The sequence below is a fragment of the Globicephala melas genome, chromosome 14, assembly GCF_963455315.2.
Source record: "Globicephala melas chromosome 14, mGloMel1.2, whole genome shotgun sequence".
NCBI classification, from domain to species: Eukaryota; Metazoa; Chordata; class Mammalia; order Artiodactyla; family Delphinidae; genus Globicephala; species Globicephala melas.
Genome location: NC_083327.1, coordinates 31,111,968 through 31,130,537, shown reverse-complemented (window position 1 = coordinate 31,130,537; position 18,570 = coordinate 31,111,968). Strand labels below are relative to the sequence as shown.

The 18,570-nt window shown below is 50.5% G+C and overlaps 1 protein-coding gene across 1 annotated transcript; it reads right to left on the bottom strand.

Annotated features, from left to right (window-relative positions):
* Positions 1 to 4,954: 4,954 nt before the first annotated feature.
* PRDM13 (PR/SET domain 13) lies at positions 4,955 to 12,588 on the bottom strand. The gene is made up of 4 exons (XM_030882792.2): positions 12,445 to 12,588; positions 10,780 to 10,911; positions 10,366 to 10,486; positions 4,955 to 6,699 (listed from the first exon to the last, which is right to left on the bottom strand). The coding sequence occupies exons 1-4, from the start codon at positions 12,586 to 12,588 to the stop codon at positions 4,955 to 4,957; spliced, it is 2,142 nt and encodes a 713-aa protein (XP_030738652.2).
* Between the last annotated feature and the right edge of the window lie 5,982 nt (positions 12,589 to 18,570).

The following is an 18,570-nucleotide window of genomic DNA, read 5'->3' as shown; positions in this document are numbered from 1 at the left end:
AAATTATTAAAACATACTGAAATAAAATCAGTCTTTAAAGGGTTTACACGCATACATAGAGTCCACCCAATCTCAGTCACTTTTTGAAGGGCCCTAGTATCGTTTGCAAGGCAAAGGCATTAACAAGTTGTCTGTCTTACAGCGGTTACACCTAATTTGAATTAAACTACAGTCGCAGAGGACAGAAGCGCTCCTTTCATCTTTTGTAGGAAGGTCACCCAGCCCAGAGCGAGTGCCACACTCCTTCTGTAACTAAACACATTGGCCCCGCCGTCTGTTGAGTCCTCCCCTTCACAACCCACACCTGGGTGGCCAAGGGTCACGGCTGACCTCCCGACGGCGCCAGCGCCTCTTCGCTCTTCCCTTTGGGGAAGCAGCAGATGGCGAGGGCGCGCAGTGCTGGTGCCGCAGCTCCCCGCCACCGCAGGCCAGCGACACCGAAACAAGGACTAGTTCGGCGCCTGGGACTCCCCGGGCCGCCTGCTGAGCGCCGCGGGGGTTTTCCCGCGTCTCTCTCCCTTCTGGGCTCCCGGACTGTACACCCAAACGCGGCGAGACTCCCACCCTTCTGCCCGGAAGCCAGACCTGGAAACCCTCATTCCCAGGGAGACACACACACACACACACAGACACACACACACACACACCGACGGCCACACACACACACACACACACACACACACACACACACACACACACCCGACGCCGTCACACTCACCCAAGCGGCGCCTGGGCCCGGGGTTCTCGCGAGCCTGCCCGGATTTTCGCGCGCGACCAGCCCGCTACCAATAGCAACCCTGGCTCCAAGGGATGAGCCAATGGGAGCGCTCGAACTAACGGCAGCAGCCAATCACCGCCCTCTCGGCTCTGGAACCCCGCAACCAGTACCATTAAGCTCTCTTGCAGCTCCCGCGAACTATAGTTCTAATCTGGAGGCCCGCCGTCGCCTGCCTTCTTCTCTCAATCTAGGCGGTAAATAAACTTTCCCCACAGTACAGCCTTGGGGAATTGCAGCTCCTGCCTTGTACTCCGCCCTCTGCTCCGCTCAGGAGGGAAGATGTACGCACGGTCGCCTCCTTTGCATTCTTCTACTAAAACTCATGGCTCACCGCAAGCACAGCCAAGCATTTCAAAAATTAGTGACAACAGACGAAGAACACTTTTCTTCCCGTTCACGTAACCACTATGAACCATTTGAACCAGTGTCTGAATTTTAAATGGAAATATGGATTAATAAGGAGCTTGAAGAAATTTCTCTTTAGCAAAAGTGTGAGTCCTTTACTGAAATTGTTGAGAGTTTATCGGGGCTAGAAGTGAACCAAGGGGATAGCGAACCAAGGGGATAACTGCAAAAAGATGCTAATGCTTATGAAAGGGCATCTCCCCTTATCTCGTTCGTTGATGTCTTCGAAATAAAACCACAGAGAGTTGCTAGAGGTTTGTAAATACTGTTAGAGAGCTCACTGTGTGTCAGGCTTGATTCTAAAAGGAGTTTAACTGAATTAACTCATTCAGTCTTCACAACTACCTTATGGCTCATTTCAACCTGTTTTACAGATGAGGAAATTGAGAAAGATTGGCCCAAGATTCCAAGCAAGTGAGAGAAGGCAAGCCTAGAACCCATGTCTGGATGATTTATCCAGCTTAGCAAAACATTTTCATGTCTGAATTAACTAGACCTAAGCAATCTAGAGTCTTTCACTTCTAAAAGGTATGAATTCTCCTATTTTTTAAAATATCTTTTGGGACTTCCTTGGTGGTGCAGTGGTTAAGAATCCGCCTGCCGATGCAGGGGACATGGGTTCGATCCCTGGTCCGGGAAGATCCCACATGCCACGGAGCACATAGCTACTGAGCCTGCACTCTAGAGCCCGCGAACTACAACTACTGAATCCCGCGCGCCTAGAGTCGGTGCTCCGCAACAAGAGAAGCCACCGCTTGCTGCAACTAGAGAAAGCCCGCGCGCAGAAACGAAGACCCAATGCAGTCAAAAATAATTTTTAAAAAAATCTTTTGTTACAAAATATTCAGTTAAAATCTCAGGAACTTCCAGTGGCTTTAGTGTAACCTTCACAGTTAGCTGCGGATATCAGGATGAGAAGAATTGAGGGTTGGGGGCTGGGAGTGGAGAGAAAGGGATAGGAGACTGAAGGAAGTGACCTGAGAAACATTGGCAGCTGAACCACTTAAAATAAGTAATATTGTTACTGATTGTATATCACTGATTTGATTTCATCATTAAAATAAATAATTGTATTAATTATGTATGATAGTGTGCACACCCGCGGACAAATACAGAGGTTATCTGAGGCAACCTATGGAGAATTATGAATGATCTACGATTGAGAGCCTTTTAAATCTCTATTCAATTTTCATTTTTATGTTGGAATTTATTCTAATAACATAGTAGATATCAATTATAAAGGGGAAAACAGAAGGCTGGAGTTGTTTTATTAGATATTTATCAATTTTAAATGTATTTCCTTTCCAAACTATTTTTAATTTATTTCTTTAAAGGCTATTTTCACACAAAACAAGTTATAGGACTGAGTACTGAGCTAAGAAATGGGAGAAGGAAACATGACTTTTATAGCTGTTAAAACTTCCTGTGTTTCAAATCTGGGCAGCCTTTCTCACTTTCCTTGAGGACTTACACGATCTGATTTCAGAAAAGTTTTCCAATATTTCTCTGTAAGTGTGGATTTGGTTTTAAGCTTTGCTTCAAAGGGCAGGACCATAATACTAAGTAGGCAGTGATAAGCCCTGGGCTCCTGGAGCCCAGGCTGAACTGGCAGATGCTTGGGTTCACTTCCAATTCTGTGTGGCAAGGCCATCACTAAACCTTGTTCCTCTGCAGAGAAGAAAGAATTGCAAATAGCATAAGGATCAATGGTAGTATCATTGTCACCATATGTAAATGTTAATCCACACATATATTTTGTTTCTCTTTGGGCTTTCTTTTACAAAGCAAAACATTTTCAGGTCAGCTGACACTAAAAAGCCTATAATTCCCAGCATAAGTTTTCCCATAGAAGAAATCTTTTTTGCTGATCACCGCCCATAGAACTTAGATGCCCTTCATCTCCCACCCATGCCTCCTGCCGCGATGGGTTAGAGAAAGTCCCTGCCTGCCACCCAGTGACTGAGGCCGTGTTCCCAAATGCAAGACAGCAGGTGGAGACTGCCACAGTACTCAGGATGCGGAAAATAAAGGACATTTTTAACTGAGTTAAATCATCAGGGTCATATCCAAGACCCTTTGGTGACCCACTAGATGCTTCCCACCAACCTCTGGGAAGAGCGCTGCAGACCTGGGCTGTTAGGGTACCTACCCTTAGCAGAGGAGTGTGACTTGTCCTCCTCTTCCTAGTAACTGCAGTGAAACCCCAGAAAGCATGTTGGGAGAGGGAATGGGAGGTAAAGGAGGTGTTTTCCAATTTTAGCCCACAAAATTATATTCTTTGTGATATCCTTCCATTAATTAGCATTAATTTTTTATACCCATAAAGTCACTGCTTCTAACTGTGCCTTCTAATTATGGGCCTCCCAGTAGTGACCTTGAAGAGTATACTTTCTCTTCTGTAAAATGGGACCCATTCAGACAGCAGGAGATTGTTGAAAGGTGTACATGGCAGGCGGGGGACCTACATAAAGCAGATAGATCAGCACCTCCAACAAAATAGATCCTCCTTTAGTATTTGTTGAATGAATATTAAACTGTACAAATCATAAAAGCACTATTCAAGTTTCCTTTTTCTTGCTTCCCATGGGAAGTTCTGTCGAAGTGTACGTAACAAGAAATAGTGATTCTACAGTTCCACAGTTCTTTTTGATGAGAAATATTGTGTGTGGGTGTGTTTTTCCTTGAAGGTCATTAGCTTTTTTCCATAAAGATGAAAACACTTAGCATGATTAACAATGGTTTCAGAAGACAATTGTTTTGCCTGCTAGCTGGGAGCCTGTGAAATGCACGTATTAAAAATTGTATATTTTCCTATTACAACAGTACTTAAAATTTATTTAATGAATAATCAAAGTGTTCAAGTGTCCTCTAATTTATTGTATTATGGAGTCTCCTTGAAAACCGTTTTCAAATTAAACTATTTCTTTAAAAGATCTGCTGAAATTGCTAAGTGAACAAACTCTCATTCTTATCTTTATTTTTATTAAAGATTGCACAAACTGGAACCAAGACGAAAATACTGAATCCACTGTACATCATTCATTATAAAACAACATACATCACATTTGTACTCTACCAAATAGGACATTTTCTTTAAAATTATATATTGCGTGCTCTTAGATTCATGCTTTAGATATTTTACATTTGTCACTATTCTCTTATAAATAATTGCAACTTGACCAATTTGTACACCGGCTACCACTATATCTTCAATGCAGCGAGGCGCAGTCCTTGACACGAAAACAGATGAAATGGAAACAAGTGTATGGATGTCACATCTACCGAATTGTGACTACTGTTTTGCCTATGCAGTGAAATGCTAATGTAAAATACACACACAAAACGTCGTTTCAAAAGGCACAATTTTCTCCACAAAAAAGAACAATTTAAAAATACGTGGCGGTTAAATTCGGCACCCTCGAGGGCCCTGTGGCTTCACATTAATGTGATCCTAAACTCCGAGAGCAGACCGCCTGGCTTGGGGGGTGACGGAGCCTATTCGCGGAGTCCAGGAGCCTGCAGCGCGCTGAGACCCGCGGCCCTCGGTACGCTCGGAAGGCAAGATTTCTTTAAGCCACCTCGAAACCTTTGCTCAGAGTTTCAGCATCGGACCAGCGATTTCTCACCGTTCCAAATGCGGCGCCCAACCAAAACAAAACCGGTTTTGTCCGCTGGGCCCTTCTCACCACCAGCAGTTCTTCTTCTCCCAGAACAGAAGCCCCTCTTCTCTCTGTCCACGGCCCCACACTCCCTGCTTCCCAGGAAGACTCGTTACGAGTCGCGCTCGCCACCGCCCCCGGCCTCAGGGTCGCTCTGGTCGTCGGTGAAGCAGACGTCCACGTCGCTGTCGTTGTCGCTCTTGGGCTCCCCCGGCTCCGGGGGGTAGTCAGGCTCCGCGCCCGGGCCGTCGGCCGCCTTGGCCAGCAGGTTCTGGCCGGGGTGGCGGGACTTGACGTGGCGCTCCAGATCCCGGCGGCGTACAAGCACCTTACCGCAGAACTCGCAGCGGTAGGGCGTGTTGCCCTCGGCGTGCAGCCGGATATGCTTGTTGAGATTGCTGGGGTCGCCGAAGGGCCGCAGGCACACTTTGCACTTGAGCGGCTTGTAGCCCGTGTGCGTCCGCATGTGGATCTTGAGCCCGTACTTGCGCGAATACAGCTTGCCGCAGTAGAGGCACAGGTGGCCCGTCTTGGGCTTGCCCGCGCCGCCGCCCCCGCTGCCGCAACCCCCAGCGCCACCCGCCGCCACGACGGCCGCGGGCAACGTTCCCGCGTCCAGGCGGCCGCGGCCTTTCCCGGCCGCCATCTCCGACAGTTGCTGCGTGTGCATGGCGATCTCTCGGTCGATGGTAGCCAGGGAGCCCAGCTCGGCCGGGCTCAGAGCGGTCGCCGCCGCCGCCGCCGCCGCGGGTCCACTGAAATAAGAGAGGGACTCCGGATACTTGAGCAGCCCGCCGAAGTGCAGTTTGAGCGGGTAATAAGTGGCAGCGGCCGGTGAGCCGTAGAGTAGCTCCCCGTTGTAGACGGTAAAGGCCGGCATGACGGCGGGCAGGTGGCTGCACTCGCCACCTGGGTAGCCTTTGAGGCCGCCTGCGTCGAGGGCGGGCAGCACGCAGCGCTCAAGGGGCAGCCCGGCCGCCGGGGGCAACTGCGCGTAACGCGCTCCCGGCAGCTCGGCGGCTGCGGGAGGGGCGCGCTCCACGTGCTTGAAGGCGGACGCTTCTTCTGGGGGCCCAGGGAGCAAAGGGAAGCCGCGCAGAGCCCCGGAGCAGGGCAGGCCAGGAGGAGGCGGCGGGTCCCCCGCGAGCAGGCATTTGGGGTGGTGGTGGTGGTGATGGTGCGCGTGGTGGTGATGGTGGTGGCCCGCTTCGCCCGCCGCCGGGTTCTCCCCGCTTCCCGGGCGTCCGCCCACCCGGCCCCCGCCCAGCAGCCTGCTTAAGGCCAGGCTGGCCCCAGGTTTGCCGCCGCCCTCCTCCCGGCAGGGGTCGCAGTGCGCGGCCGCGGCTGCCCTGGCCAAGCCAGCGGGCTTGAAAGCCGAACGCACGCCAGGATAGAAAGCCAAGCCGCCGCCCCCCGCTGGGGAACCTCCCACGATGCCGAGGAAGTGGCCGTGTCCCCGGGCGGCACCACTCATGTCCAGGATGCGCTCCGGCTGCTCCTTGCCCTTCTTGGACGGCCCCCACTTGGCCAGGGGTGGCGAGGTGGCTGAGGGCGCGGAGGAGGCCTCGCGCTTGATGCTCTCCCGCGCTCCGCAAGCCTGGAGGGCCGGCGGGACCTGCGGGTGGGCCCGAAGAGTGCCCGCCGGGGCGGCCGCAGCGAAGTCTGGCGCTGGGGGTTTCGGGGAGAGGCGAAGGCCATCCGGGGCCGGGGCAGCGCCTTGGCGAGCCGTGTGCTCGTGGTGCAGGTAGGCGCGGCCCCCGCCGCTGCTGAGCACACAGTGGAAACGTAGGTGCGCCTTAAGGCTGTTGGGGTATCTAAACGTCCTCCAGCAGTACCAGCAGATGTAGCGCTCCTCCCCTGGGCGAGAAAAAGTGAAAAAGCGACCCAGTGAGAAGCAAGCAAGCGAGAGAGAAAAAAAGCGCCAGCGCGCCCAAGGCAAAGCCCAGGTTTTGACCAGCAGTATGGGAAGAAGCAGGAGTATTCTTGGGTTCCGGCGAATAAGTGAGTTCGGTAGCCCCATTGTAGCGAGGACTCCGAGAAGCCCCAAATGGCCAACTTTGTCACCATCTCCATCCTCTGAGACTACTCAGGGGCCGAGAGGGGTGACCTGGGCCTTTCCAACGAAGACTTCCTCCGGGCCATGCGAGCAAATCTTCCTTGGGAGGGCAGCGCTCAGGCAGGCTGGCCAGGGAAGAGCCGAGAGCAGCTGTTGCTTTAAATTAAGTGTTTGGGGCTGTCCTGGGCCTGGGCCCATCTGTTGGCGTTTGCAGAATAGGTGGCGTATGTCAAGGAGTTTGGGTAAACTGAACAAAGGCCAATCTAATGGTCGTGAGCGCCTCATTACCAGGCGAGACAATATCCTGTATGTATGGGCCATATGTAATCATTCCTTTTCATAGAACAATGTCTTTTATGTCCACTACCCACCCTCCCCACCCCCTCCCAGCCTTAAACACTTTGCCTGAGGTTTTCCTGGAGCGTGACCAACTGAAGGACCACATAGGGACTATGATTTGCTATTCTTCAAAATTATTTGTATCTTTATTTCCTCTTTAACTCCATTTAATTTGATGGGAGAAAAGAAAAAGTCTTATGTCCCGATATTCTAAAAACAGAAGGATGATGTTGCATTACCTTGTCAGTTGTTCCACCTGGTAATTAATTAACTCCTAAATAGCTGCACAAATCCAAGCTTAGTAAAGTCCTTGTAAAATATATATGATGTATGTATGTGTGTGTATGTGTGTGTGTGAATAATATACTCAACTTTTGATAAGTGCACCATTTTATATCAGGGACTATATACATGCTTTTGGCATCAAACGTTTTTTGTGTGTTTAATATTATTAACAGTTGTTTTTAAATTTTGCTAGGGTCTATGAACACAATCAAAAGACACATGTATGAAACAGATTTTGATCACATGGTAGAAGTTAATTTTTACTCAAAAAGGTCATGTTACATCCCTACAGAGAACAACGAGCTTGCAATTGGATGTCTTTTTTTTTTTTTTTTTTGGCGGTATGCGGGCCTCTCACTGTTGTGGCCTCTCCCATTGCGGAGCACAGGCTCCGGACGCGCAGGCTCAGCGGCCATGGCTCACGGGCCTAGCCGCTCTGCGGCATGTGGGATCTTCCCGGACCGGGGTACGAACCCACGTCCCCTGCATCGGCAGGCGGACTCTCAACCACCGCGCCACCAGGGAAGCCCTGGATGTCGTTTTAAATGCTGTGGTTGATCAATAATACTGAAGGGAAGGATGTCTATGAGAAAGAAGTTAGTTGAGCCACAAGGAAGTATCCAAAGTAAATGTCAGTTTCATTAAATGTAATGGGAAAGTTAAATTTTTCCTCCTTGCACACAAGTAGCTTAAACTTCTAAAACATTACTACAGAAACAACAATGGGGGGAATTTTCAGATATTCCTCCCTTCATGTATTTTGCTTCTGAATTTGTATAAAGCAAGTAGTCCTCCCAGATAACTAAGGTGGAAGTTCAAGTAAGGAGCAGATTATTCCAGCTGAAGCCAAGGTAGAGCAGAACGAAAAAGAAGGGAAGAGGATTTGCCTATGTGCCCTATCCTAATTATTTATGGAAGACTTAAACAAAAATCAATTCAATATTTCTGTTGTATTGAACAGCCATGTAAAATAAATCTTCATAAAAAGAGAGGGAGAAGAGACTTCCTGAGTTCTCTTGGTGGGTATGTTGATTTAATATATTAAGTAACCTTCTTCCTGCTAAGTTCAGAACCTCCCTCTCATCACCCCTTTTTAAAGAGAGCACTTTCAGAGGCTGCCCTAGAGTGACTCAGCTCAATGCAAAGCCAAGTAAGCTTTGTTCCTAAAACAGAGTCAGTATTTTTGTTAATCTTACTATGGAATTGAAACCCACTGGGGTTAGTCAATATTGGAAGAATAGCAGTCATCCCTACTTATTTCTTCCTCTTTTCAAGGTTTAAGCAAATGTATGTTTTCTGTTTCACTGTGTTTTTTTGTTTGTTTGTTTATCCTAATGAACTGACATGTTCTCTGGATTCTGAAATCCAACCTATGCCAAAAGTACCAAACACACTTCATAAGTGATTTTGCCTCCTCTCCTGGATGTAACTCTAAGGTGGTCAAGATTTCAAGCACCTCAAAGCTGTGGAAGTCAGAGTTCAAAGTAACCCACACATTCCCCAAAAGGAAAATGGTGTCTCTTTTGATATCTGTGACCATATGATGTTTATAGGCTCTATTGACTGAAATGAAAACATGAGGGCCACCACTCAAAAAAGTTGCTTTTGTACTATTTGAGAGTGTCTAAAGAAGGGTGTTCTGTGCAAAAATTCCTGCCCCCCAAAGGCCAGGAGTCCTTGAGATTGTTCTATAGTGGCAGATTTGAGAGTTTTCCACTATGGGGCTTTTGTCATGTTTCCCTTTTACTGGAAGAAGTTGACAAGAGGATCTAATGTGATGCAAGGAACAAACTAAGATAACTTTTATGAATACTGTACATACAGATCTACCCACAAAATCAATAGAATTAGTTTACAGAAGACAGTGACACTCTGAAGTGAAGTGATTCATCATTTTGAATTAACTTCATTCTCTTATTCATTAATTGTTTCTTAAGTCCCACACTAGTATTGAGATCTTTAACTCTATTTCTAAAGGAATGAGATTGAGCAGGAAATTCAGGAGAATGTGTTAAAATAGTTGACGGCATCCACGATGTTGAGTTTAAATATAACTGTGTCTTTAGGAGAAATTACAAACAAAAACAACTGGCAAAGAACAAAGAAAGTCATGGAAGTGTTGTGCAATAACAAGGAGTCTCAGATCTTAACTATTTTAGCACCAGCCTTTTTCCACAGGAAGTGTTCCTCAGTGTTCTAGGGAAGGTTTGAAAATGTTTTTCTCTTTAGTTACTGCACCTTAATTTGCATAAATCCGCTCTTGGCTTTGGAAGGGGTCAAATAAATCTGAGAAGAAACTGGGATACATCCCAGTTTCGATTTAAGTAGGGAGAGGGAAATGAATAAATACCATTTAAATGGAAGGGCCTCAGTACCTGCCAACTGACCAGCTGTAAGTACCGTAATGCTTCTAAAATGCTGTAGAAATACGTTACTTTCCTCCAAACCAGTGAATAGATGCCCCTCGGTTTGAGTTACACTTTTTGGAGCTCATGAGGTGGTTACCCTAACACTACGTTAAAGCATCTTTATTGATTCTTAGGTGAGTAAATAACTGTCTCTTTGGGTATGCAATCAGAAAGGATGACCTGCATGAAATTCACGAAGAGTATTTTTTCCCTGCCATCGAGAGCCAGATTATTATGGTTTGTTTTTATCATTTACTGTTGATTTAAAGGAGGTAGTGATGACGTCGCCTCTACCCGCTCCGACAGGGAGTATGAATTCAGTTTTACACAGCGCAGGAAAAAGGCCCTTCAAGTCTAGGGACGGGCCCAAAGACCGGAGGAGGGCTGGACTCTCGCCTACCCGCGCTGACCCGAAGGCTTTCTCAGAGGCGGTACCTTTCTCGTCATGCGTCGGAGTTGCAGTCGTGGGGATGTCAAACCACTGCGCCAAGGAGTTGGAATACCACACGGTCAGCTCCTCCCCTGGCTGGACGTCTCGCAGCGCTCGGTAGAAGATCTGGGACGCAAGGAACAGGACAGCTTGCTGTCATTTCCTGGGTAATCGGTCAAAAAACAACTGAGAGGAAAGGTTCGATTCCGCGCCCTGACTCTGTGTGACGCTGGGAAAACTATTGGACCTCTCTGAACCTCAATTCCCTCATTCTTCAAACCGGGAAAATAATAGTATCTACCTTATAGGGTTGTTGGGACGTTTAAATGAGACCTCTAGCTAAAGTGCTTTGCTCTTAATATCAGTGACTGTTCGGTAGATAGAACTGGCAGTGGGGTGGGGGGGGAAGCCCACAGTACCTGTCCTCCGGGTAAGTCTGCAATAGCTTCGAGAGTCTGTTCCTGGGGGTTCCTGGCTGCCCGGATTAACCCTATCCACTCCAGGGGGGAGCCCCCCGACTCGTCCACCAGCTCCCCTCTCACCATGCGCACCTGCAACACAAGCAGTGGTCGTTCTCCCCCGTGCCACGACCAGGCCCACAACCCATCGGGCAAGTGTATCCTCCACCCCCAGCCGACTCAGGAAAATGGTTGTGCTCATGTTGGCCAGACCGCTGTGGGCTGCTGGGAGGAGAGTAAGTCCTTAGGACCCTTGCTTGGGGGAGGGAGGAAGAGGGGAGGCTGGCTAGTATAACAGTTCCCCCCCCCGCCGACCCCGCCCGTCTTGTCCCACTTTGACAGCACGAGGAGTGAAAGCATCCTGCCCAAGCGCCTGGGCACATCTCGTGGCAAGACGTCTCCCACCCCCACCGCATCTCTCCGTCTCGCAGTTTTAAGAGCAGCCCCGACACCGGGCTAGAGACGTTTCTAAGTCAGTCCCAGAACGCAGGGTGTCCCGCGCCTCTTCTCTTGCCTCCGCATTCCAGCGGCACCGCACCAAAACGCGGAGCTGCACGCGAGCCCCGCGGCGAAACTGTCTGAACAAAGCGGCCGCGCGCTGGCCGGCCATTTAAAAGCAATTAAAGCGCGTTTAAAGAAGATGGAGCGGTGCACGGCGAGCCCGGCTATACTACTCTGGGGAAGAGGATGATTGCGTGATGAGCCAGATGCGGGTCCCGTCGACCGGGCCCGGAGCAATTCCTTACAAGAAAGCTGTAGTCTAAAGTCCTCTTCCCAGTCACCCCTGCCCACGCCACCGGACTCCTGCCTTCATTCCTGGTGTCAGTTGGCCGACCTTCGCCCGCTGAGACGCCTCGGGGCGGGCGGGGGCCTGTTAGAACCTCTCTCTGGTCGGGGTTCGCGACGCTGTTCGGGAAGTCGGAGCGAGCGTGTTGGCCCTGACGCCTCCCAACTGCGATTCTGGCCCCTCCGAGCCCGGCTGCAGGCGCTTAGCCCCGGTGCCCCTCGCTGCTGGGCGCTCCTCGTCCTCGGAGTGTGCGTCAGAGCCACCACCTGGCGCACCCTCTCTCCATTCACCCCGAACCCGCAAGCAGACACCCGTGGAAGGAAACACCTGGGGAGGTTCTAGGAACTGAGAGTACCCAAGGATAAATTTTTCGGAGACGATGAGATCAAATTATTTGAAGTCAAATTTAAGCCTCAAATTAGCTCATTGAAGGGCAGAAGGTAAGAAAAGTCCTCAGCGCCTGTGAGTTGTATAAAAGAGAAAAGGCATATTTGCCAAGAGAGGAGAGATGCGGCGGGAGGAGGGGTCGCCTCTGCGAAGAACACCTCAGCGCTCCGGGGAAATCGGGGGTTCCGAGTGGTCCCGGCACGTAAAGAGCCCCACGCACCCCACCCGGGGGCTGTCCCCTCTCAGCCACGTCCTCTCCCCTAGTCCGGCCCACGTCCAGCTCTCGGCTAGTGCGACTTGTGGGAAATGATCGGAGTCCCCTTCCAACTGGCAGAATTGGCAGATAACGACTCAGTCACCCCTTTCCTCCCCTGGCCCTATCCACCCCTTTCCTGGAGGGGATAAAGGGAGGCGAACGAACGGCAGGGGGCGGAGGTCGGAATGGCTAATACCTTTTTCTTGGGCCCGGGTTCCCTGCGGTCTGACAGGTACTTGCCCAGCTTGAAGGTTCCAGGCACCGGCCCGAGGCGCAGGCCGGCCGGGATGCAGCAATCGGCACTCACGCTGGTGGCCGGAGCGCGAGCGGCTCCGTGCATTGCTGCCGCCGCCGCCAGGCAGGCGCTCGGGCGCACTGGGTCCTCGGCAGGGCGCGAGCGACAGAGCCTGAGCCGCGCGCTAGCTGGCTAGTCGCGCCCCGACGTGCGTTCTCCGCCCTCGGAGTGACGCGGCCGGGCCGGCACTGCGCCTTTTCAATCTGGGCGGGCGCCTTTTGGCACCACTAGCGCAAGGGCGCGGAGTTTGGTGAGAGAGTTGCGCTGCAGAGCAGCTGCAGAGTCCCACCCGAGAGGGTCACATGGAATGGTTCCCTCAGCCCCCTGCATAATCGAGGCCTCTGAATGGCTGGCGCACAATGGTCCAGGCGACCTTCCCATTCCTAAAAATCCAATTTGTCAAGGGCGAAGAAAAGGCGCTGGTGAATCAAAGGTCCGGCGGGACCATTAATCCTCAGCATGGGGCATTGTCCTCGAGACAGTTACGATATTTTAAGTGACAAATCCACTGTATAATTTCTCCATAAATTTTACTTCCTTTTATTGTTCACCGACAAACCAGTTTTGGGAAATAAGTGACTACTTTAAGTCTACTTGGCTGATTCCTTTGAGCCTTGGTCTACTTCAAAGATTTTTAATTCTCTCCCCTTGGCTTTATTGTAAAGGAGATTAAACAAAGAGATGGGGACTGTTTGGAGGACTTGTTAACTTCTATTGATTTCTGGCGTGTGCCATACAGAAATTAGGCAGGTACTTGATGGGAAAACACCAGAAAATACCTACACTTTTTAAATAACGGCCGTATTACCATTTCAGGGGATTGGGTTCAGGCCAGTCCTCTATTTAGAACCGCTTTACCGTTCCCTCTGTCCAGTTTCGCCCCGAAGTATGAAGCGTCCGGACTAGTTTTGGGAGACGAGGTCAGTTGTTCATCTCTGCTCCCGGATGCACCCCAGGGCCGCACTTTCTCTGGAGAATGGGAAGAGGCCGCAGGACCGGACGCTGCGGGGGTTCGCGTGCCCTGACCGCACCCGAGGTTTGAAGAGGGGTTCTGCGGGCTGGGTTTTTAATCATGTCTCCCCTGCACACCAACCGACGACTCAAGTCCTGCACGCTTTTTTTGTATTTTTGAATTTTATTTATTTTTTATACAGCAGGTTCTTATTAGTTATCTATTTTATACATATTAGTGTATATATGTCAATCCCAATCTCCCAGTTCGTCCCACCACCACCACCACCCGCCACTGTCTCCCTCCACCCCTTGGTGTCCATACTTTCTTCTCTACATCGGTGTCTCTAAGTCCTGCACGCTTTTAAGTTTAAAACGAGGATGAATTCCTTGGGGCTAATTTCCCCAGAACCAACACACCAGACTTTTCCTTTAAAAAAAAAAAAGGAAAAGCACTATAGCAAAGGTCACAGAAAAGAGGGCGAGGTGGGCGTTGATAACCTCTGCCTTTAGCCCAGTTCGTAAGCTAGGAGAACGAGTACTTCGTTAAACTAGAATGTTCCTCGTTTTCTTTTAGGGAAACCTCCGATTTGCGTGGGGACAATTATTTTCATAAGTTAGGCGAGTGATCAATTTCATTAGATATTTGTGACAGTTCTGCCCTCACCTGCCACGTGCTGCTCACCTCGAGCACCACTTCCCAAATCCAGTGGACCGGGACACGAGGCCGACGTGGTATTCCTGGAGAGGACTGAATGACTCTGTGTTCGGGCCTGGTGTTGGAGGCCCAGCCACTGTACAGATGGGCAGAGGACTCCCCGCTGCCGCCACGCCGAAATCTCCACCAAGCTCTGCCCGCGAAACTGCGGTTCTTAGGCCACTGACGTGGATGACTCTGATTAACAACGGCAGCAGAACGCAAGGTGGCGACAGCTGTATTTTAACAGTTCGTCCCACGAAGCCCTCAAAGAAGCTACGTGTGGCACCCTTCGGTGGAGACCTGAGTTCGCAGTACTGGACAAAGTCAAGAGAATGGGGGTCATTCAGTCTGTGCTCCGTCACTCAAGCCTCGAGGAATTACTTCAGAGCCTCAGTCTCCTAATCCGTAAAATGGGAACGATGATGCAGACTCCTGGCTTCCATTCTGCGTTCACTAGCGTTTGTGCGAAGGTCAACAGCAATGATCTGTAGAGTGAATGAATTTAGGGCGCTCCAAAACTCGCGGTTTGCCTAATAGGGGAATCCAAGCCAGGTCAAGGGTCTCAAGTCTAAGCATCACAAGTCAGGCGGGGTGGTGACACATGGATGGCCGCTAGGTGTTAACTCCAAGGCCTGTGTAGGCGCGGCAGCTGGAGCAGAAAAGAGCCGCTCGGCGGGTCTGGGCGATCATACGCTGCGGTCCCTCTATCCGTGCATCCACACCGTGCCCAGGGCCACTTTCTGAGGGAGCTACCACTGATCTTTTTCCTTCTTAACCCTCCAATTGCCTCTCTTCGGGCCGCGAAGGCTGCCTGATACGGAGAGGAGGGAGCCTTTGATCCAGCTGCCCATGAATGGCAAAAGCCGGGGGAGGGGAGGAGAGGAAGACTCTCCGAAGAGTTGGAGGGCAATAAATTTAAGCCATGAACATGTCCCTCTAACCTCTGGCCTGGCGACTCCAGGATGACACCCAGTTTAAATTACCAGCACTGCGAGCGGGAAGGGGCGAGTGCGGGGCCTGGGTTCGGGGCTCCTCCCCGGCCCTCCTTAATGAGTGAAAAAGCGTGAACGACACGCGAACAATTTTATCAATAGGACCATGTAAAGGCCGACTGTGAGGAAAGTTATTTATTAATATAGCCAATTGTGGCTGGTTCCCAGCCCCACCAGAAGAAAGGGACTGCGCCAGAGGCATTCACACCAGCTCGCCCAGTTTTATTCTGTCCTGTGGCTCAGAGTTGAAGTTCCCCAAGTGAAATAAATTGTCCACAAAGGAGGAAAGGAACACATTTTCTTTTATTTTTCCTCCCGTAAAAAGCAAGGGTGAAACCAATCTAATGTGCCCAGTGGAGCAAGATGGGCCGTGAAAGGCTGGGTGTTAAAAGTAAAAGCGGACTGTGCAGCAAATGGGATGGAAAATTAAATGAAATTAAATAGCTTGAACGGCCGTATTGTCCCTTATTAAAAAGACACATTAATTACATGGTCTCAGCCTTATTCAAAGACAATGTTGAGACTCAATCAAAACATTCCACTTGGCTTTTTTATGGACTGAAAATGGACGTCCAGAGGCCCCGTTAAAGCGAAATCCCTTCTGCGCCGAGGTGCGGGGCCAGGAGGGTTTGGGGGCGGCCCACCGCGGAACCGCGCGGCCAATGCCGCCGCGCGGGTAACAGGTTGCCCCTAAACAGGCGTGGGCGCGGGAGAGCAGCGGCCCTTCCGCCACAGGGGGAGCCTGCCTGGAGTCCAGTCCCACCGCGCCGCTGCGCTCAGCGGGCCTGCGCCAGGGGGCGGTCCCCGCCCGCGCCTGCTGGCGCCGGAGCGCCGGGCTGGAAACGCTGCCGCGCCGCGCACGTGTGACCCTGCTGGGCTCCGCCTAGAGGGAAAGAGCCCCAGCAGGACTTCTCGCTGAACTGCGGGTCTCCCGGGCTCAAAGTCCTTGGGCTTCGGATCCCCAGGGCGGCGGAGCTGGCTGCTCACCCCCCTCCGTGGCGCTTGGCCTTGAGGACTCGGTTGTTGGGCAGTCACCAACCCCACCCCACTCCTTGGCCCACGCGCAGAGTCCCGAACCCCGGGTTGGAGGGAGCGGTGCGGGGTCAAGGACAGCAGGCGAGACCCGGGCGGAGGCAGAGGCCTGGGTCTCCACCGAGTTTGGGCCGGAGGTGGCCTGGCCGCGCCCCCCAATGGTGTCCGCGCCGGCCGGGCGTGCGGGTCAGCGCGGACCAGCTGCGCGGCCCCCGAGGCGCGGGTGGGACATTAAGGCCGAGTCTGAATAGGGCGGCGGCGACGACGGGCTCTGGGAACGCCACCAGATGACACGCCGGCGACGGGGCCGTTTTCCCCTTGATTGCGAGGCCGGTGGGTGCGCCGCGGCCGGGAGGCTCCAAACGCGCGCCCAGGACTCAGCCGGGACGCCGCTGGTGGGTTTTGTGGTGCCTTTTTTGTTGTTTTTTAAGTCCTTCATTGGAAGCGGCTCAATAAAAGTATTCAGAGCCCCTCTCAAGTTGCCTTTTAACCGGAGTTCCCCAACTTATTTCTTGGTTCTTTCGGTTGACATGGTGCAAAGAAAAGTCAGCGAGCTGTGTTGCTGAATTGCAATGTCTCGGGGCACCTTCACATTCAACGCTCCTCTGCCTGCCGCTGCCGAATGAGCCCGCACTCAATTCGATTTTCCTTGCTGTTGGGCACATTTAGGAGCGCCTCTATTTGTGAAGTTCATTTCTAGGCAAATGTATTCAAGAGCTGATGGGAATGAATAGGACCGTGTGTCAGCCGCCCCTAATTGGGATTAAAGCACTTAGGAGCATATGCAGAGAGTGACAGAAATTCTCAGGTTGCATTGTGTTCAGACTTCCACCCGCTTGGACACTCCTCCTCCAAAGGAGATTTATAAAGCTTGCAGGGAGAAACTGAGGAAAGCAAAGCGAAATGGAAAAGAACCGGGCTAATGGCTCAGGATGGGGCTGTGGTTCAGCAAGTGGTGGTGACAGCTTCTGAGAAAAGATGCTGGGGGATAATTGAACGCGGGCGGGGGAGCGGGTCTGAACTCTTTAATCAGAAAGGCGGAGAGTTAAAAGGCAAAATAAAGATGTTCTTGAGATTCCCAGACGGTTTTCCCCCCTTCCCCCCGCCCTTGAAGAGCTCGGCTTTCTTTCTCTTTATCTCTGCCTCCCATCCCCATCCGCAAAGAACATACCCTCTCTTGGGGCAATAATAAGAACAATTTGGTATTTGAATGGGGGGGAAGAGTCAAAAGAAACAAAAGTATCTTCTTTTGTATGTTAAAGAGAACTTCACACCCAAATAAGTCAATGAAAATATTTGCTGATGTATGTGTAAAATATACACACACTATGTTAAAACACAGGCATAATGATAAGTATTCTTGTACATTCAGATGTGTATATAGATGTATATTCTCTTGTAAATCTCCACTCCAAGGTGGCCGCTGGGTTTGAGCTGAAGGAGACAAGGCCTTTTAAAAGCTGAAAATCATCCTGAGTTGAGGCTGGGACAGTTGTCTAAGAAGAGAGCAGTGACAGCCTCTTTTAGCCCCTGAGGAGCAGGGAAGCCAGAAATGACAGATGAACACTACACAAAAGAATATTGAAGGGGAATACAGATTATCTGAATTTCCTTGTTTCTAAGCTCAGGGACAGATGGGGACCTCTCACTTTAGGTGTCATTTTGGTACCATAAGAATGTATCTCCCACCACACACCCCCAAAAAAAGAATGTGTTTCCAATTAAAAATTATTTTGAGATTTAATTTTTTAAAAATCTGCATGGGGCAAGAGAAAAAAGAGGGAGAAAAGAAAAACAGTTGATGTGTGGACCTCAAGAAGGAATAATAACCAGTGGTTTTTGTAATAAATTTCTACTCAAAATTAGGTTCCCAAACTCAATATCTCTAGGGACACTTCCCCCTCCCTGCCTCCTGCCTGTTGGGAAGGTGAGTTCTCCAGTTACAAGGAGGCTGTCTGGGCCGAGAAGATGACCATGTGACAGATGAACAATCCCCATTGGTGAGCCGTAAGTCAAACATTTTTTCTCTCTTCAGTTCCTCCACAGGCTAAAACCCCTTCTCCCCAGGCGAGCCCACCTCCTGAAGAAAGAACACGTAAATCTATGTTCAGGAGACACAGAATTTTCCTTTAACCCATGACCCAGTGGTGCATAATGGGAGGAAACTATCCTAGCAGATACCTGTGTAATCCCTAGGACAACCTGTGAGTGATGGAAGTTCATCAAATGGTCATTATGATAGCAATAGGAACAGAACAATAAAAATACCCAGCTCAAGGTCACAACTAAAAATCAAACTCAGGTTCATAACCAGCATCTCTGAATAACAATTAGTAGGTTCACTAGTAGGAT

Excerpts from the sequence above, each read along its gene's own strand:
- PRDM13 (XM_030882792.2), bottom strand. The coding sequence starts at position 12,588 with ATGCACGGAGCCGCTCGCGCTCCGGCCACCAGCGTGAGTGCCGATTGC. Across the intron at positions 10,912-12,444 it reads AACCCGGGCCCAAGAAAAAG|GTGCGCATGGTGAGAGGGGA; the intron begins GTATTAGCCATT and ends CTTGTGTTGCAG. Across the intron at positions 6,700-10,365 it reads TCCGACGCATGACGAGAAAG|GGGAGGAGCGCTACATCTGC; the intron begins GTACCGCCTCTG and ends TTTCTCGCCCAG.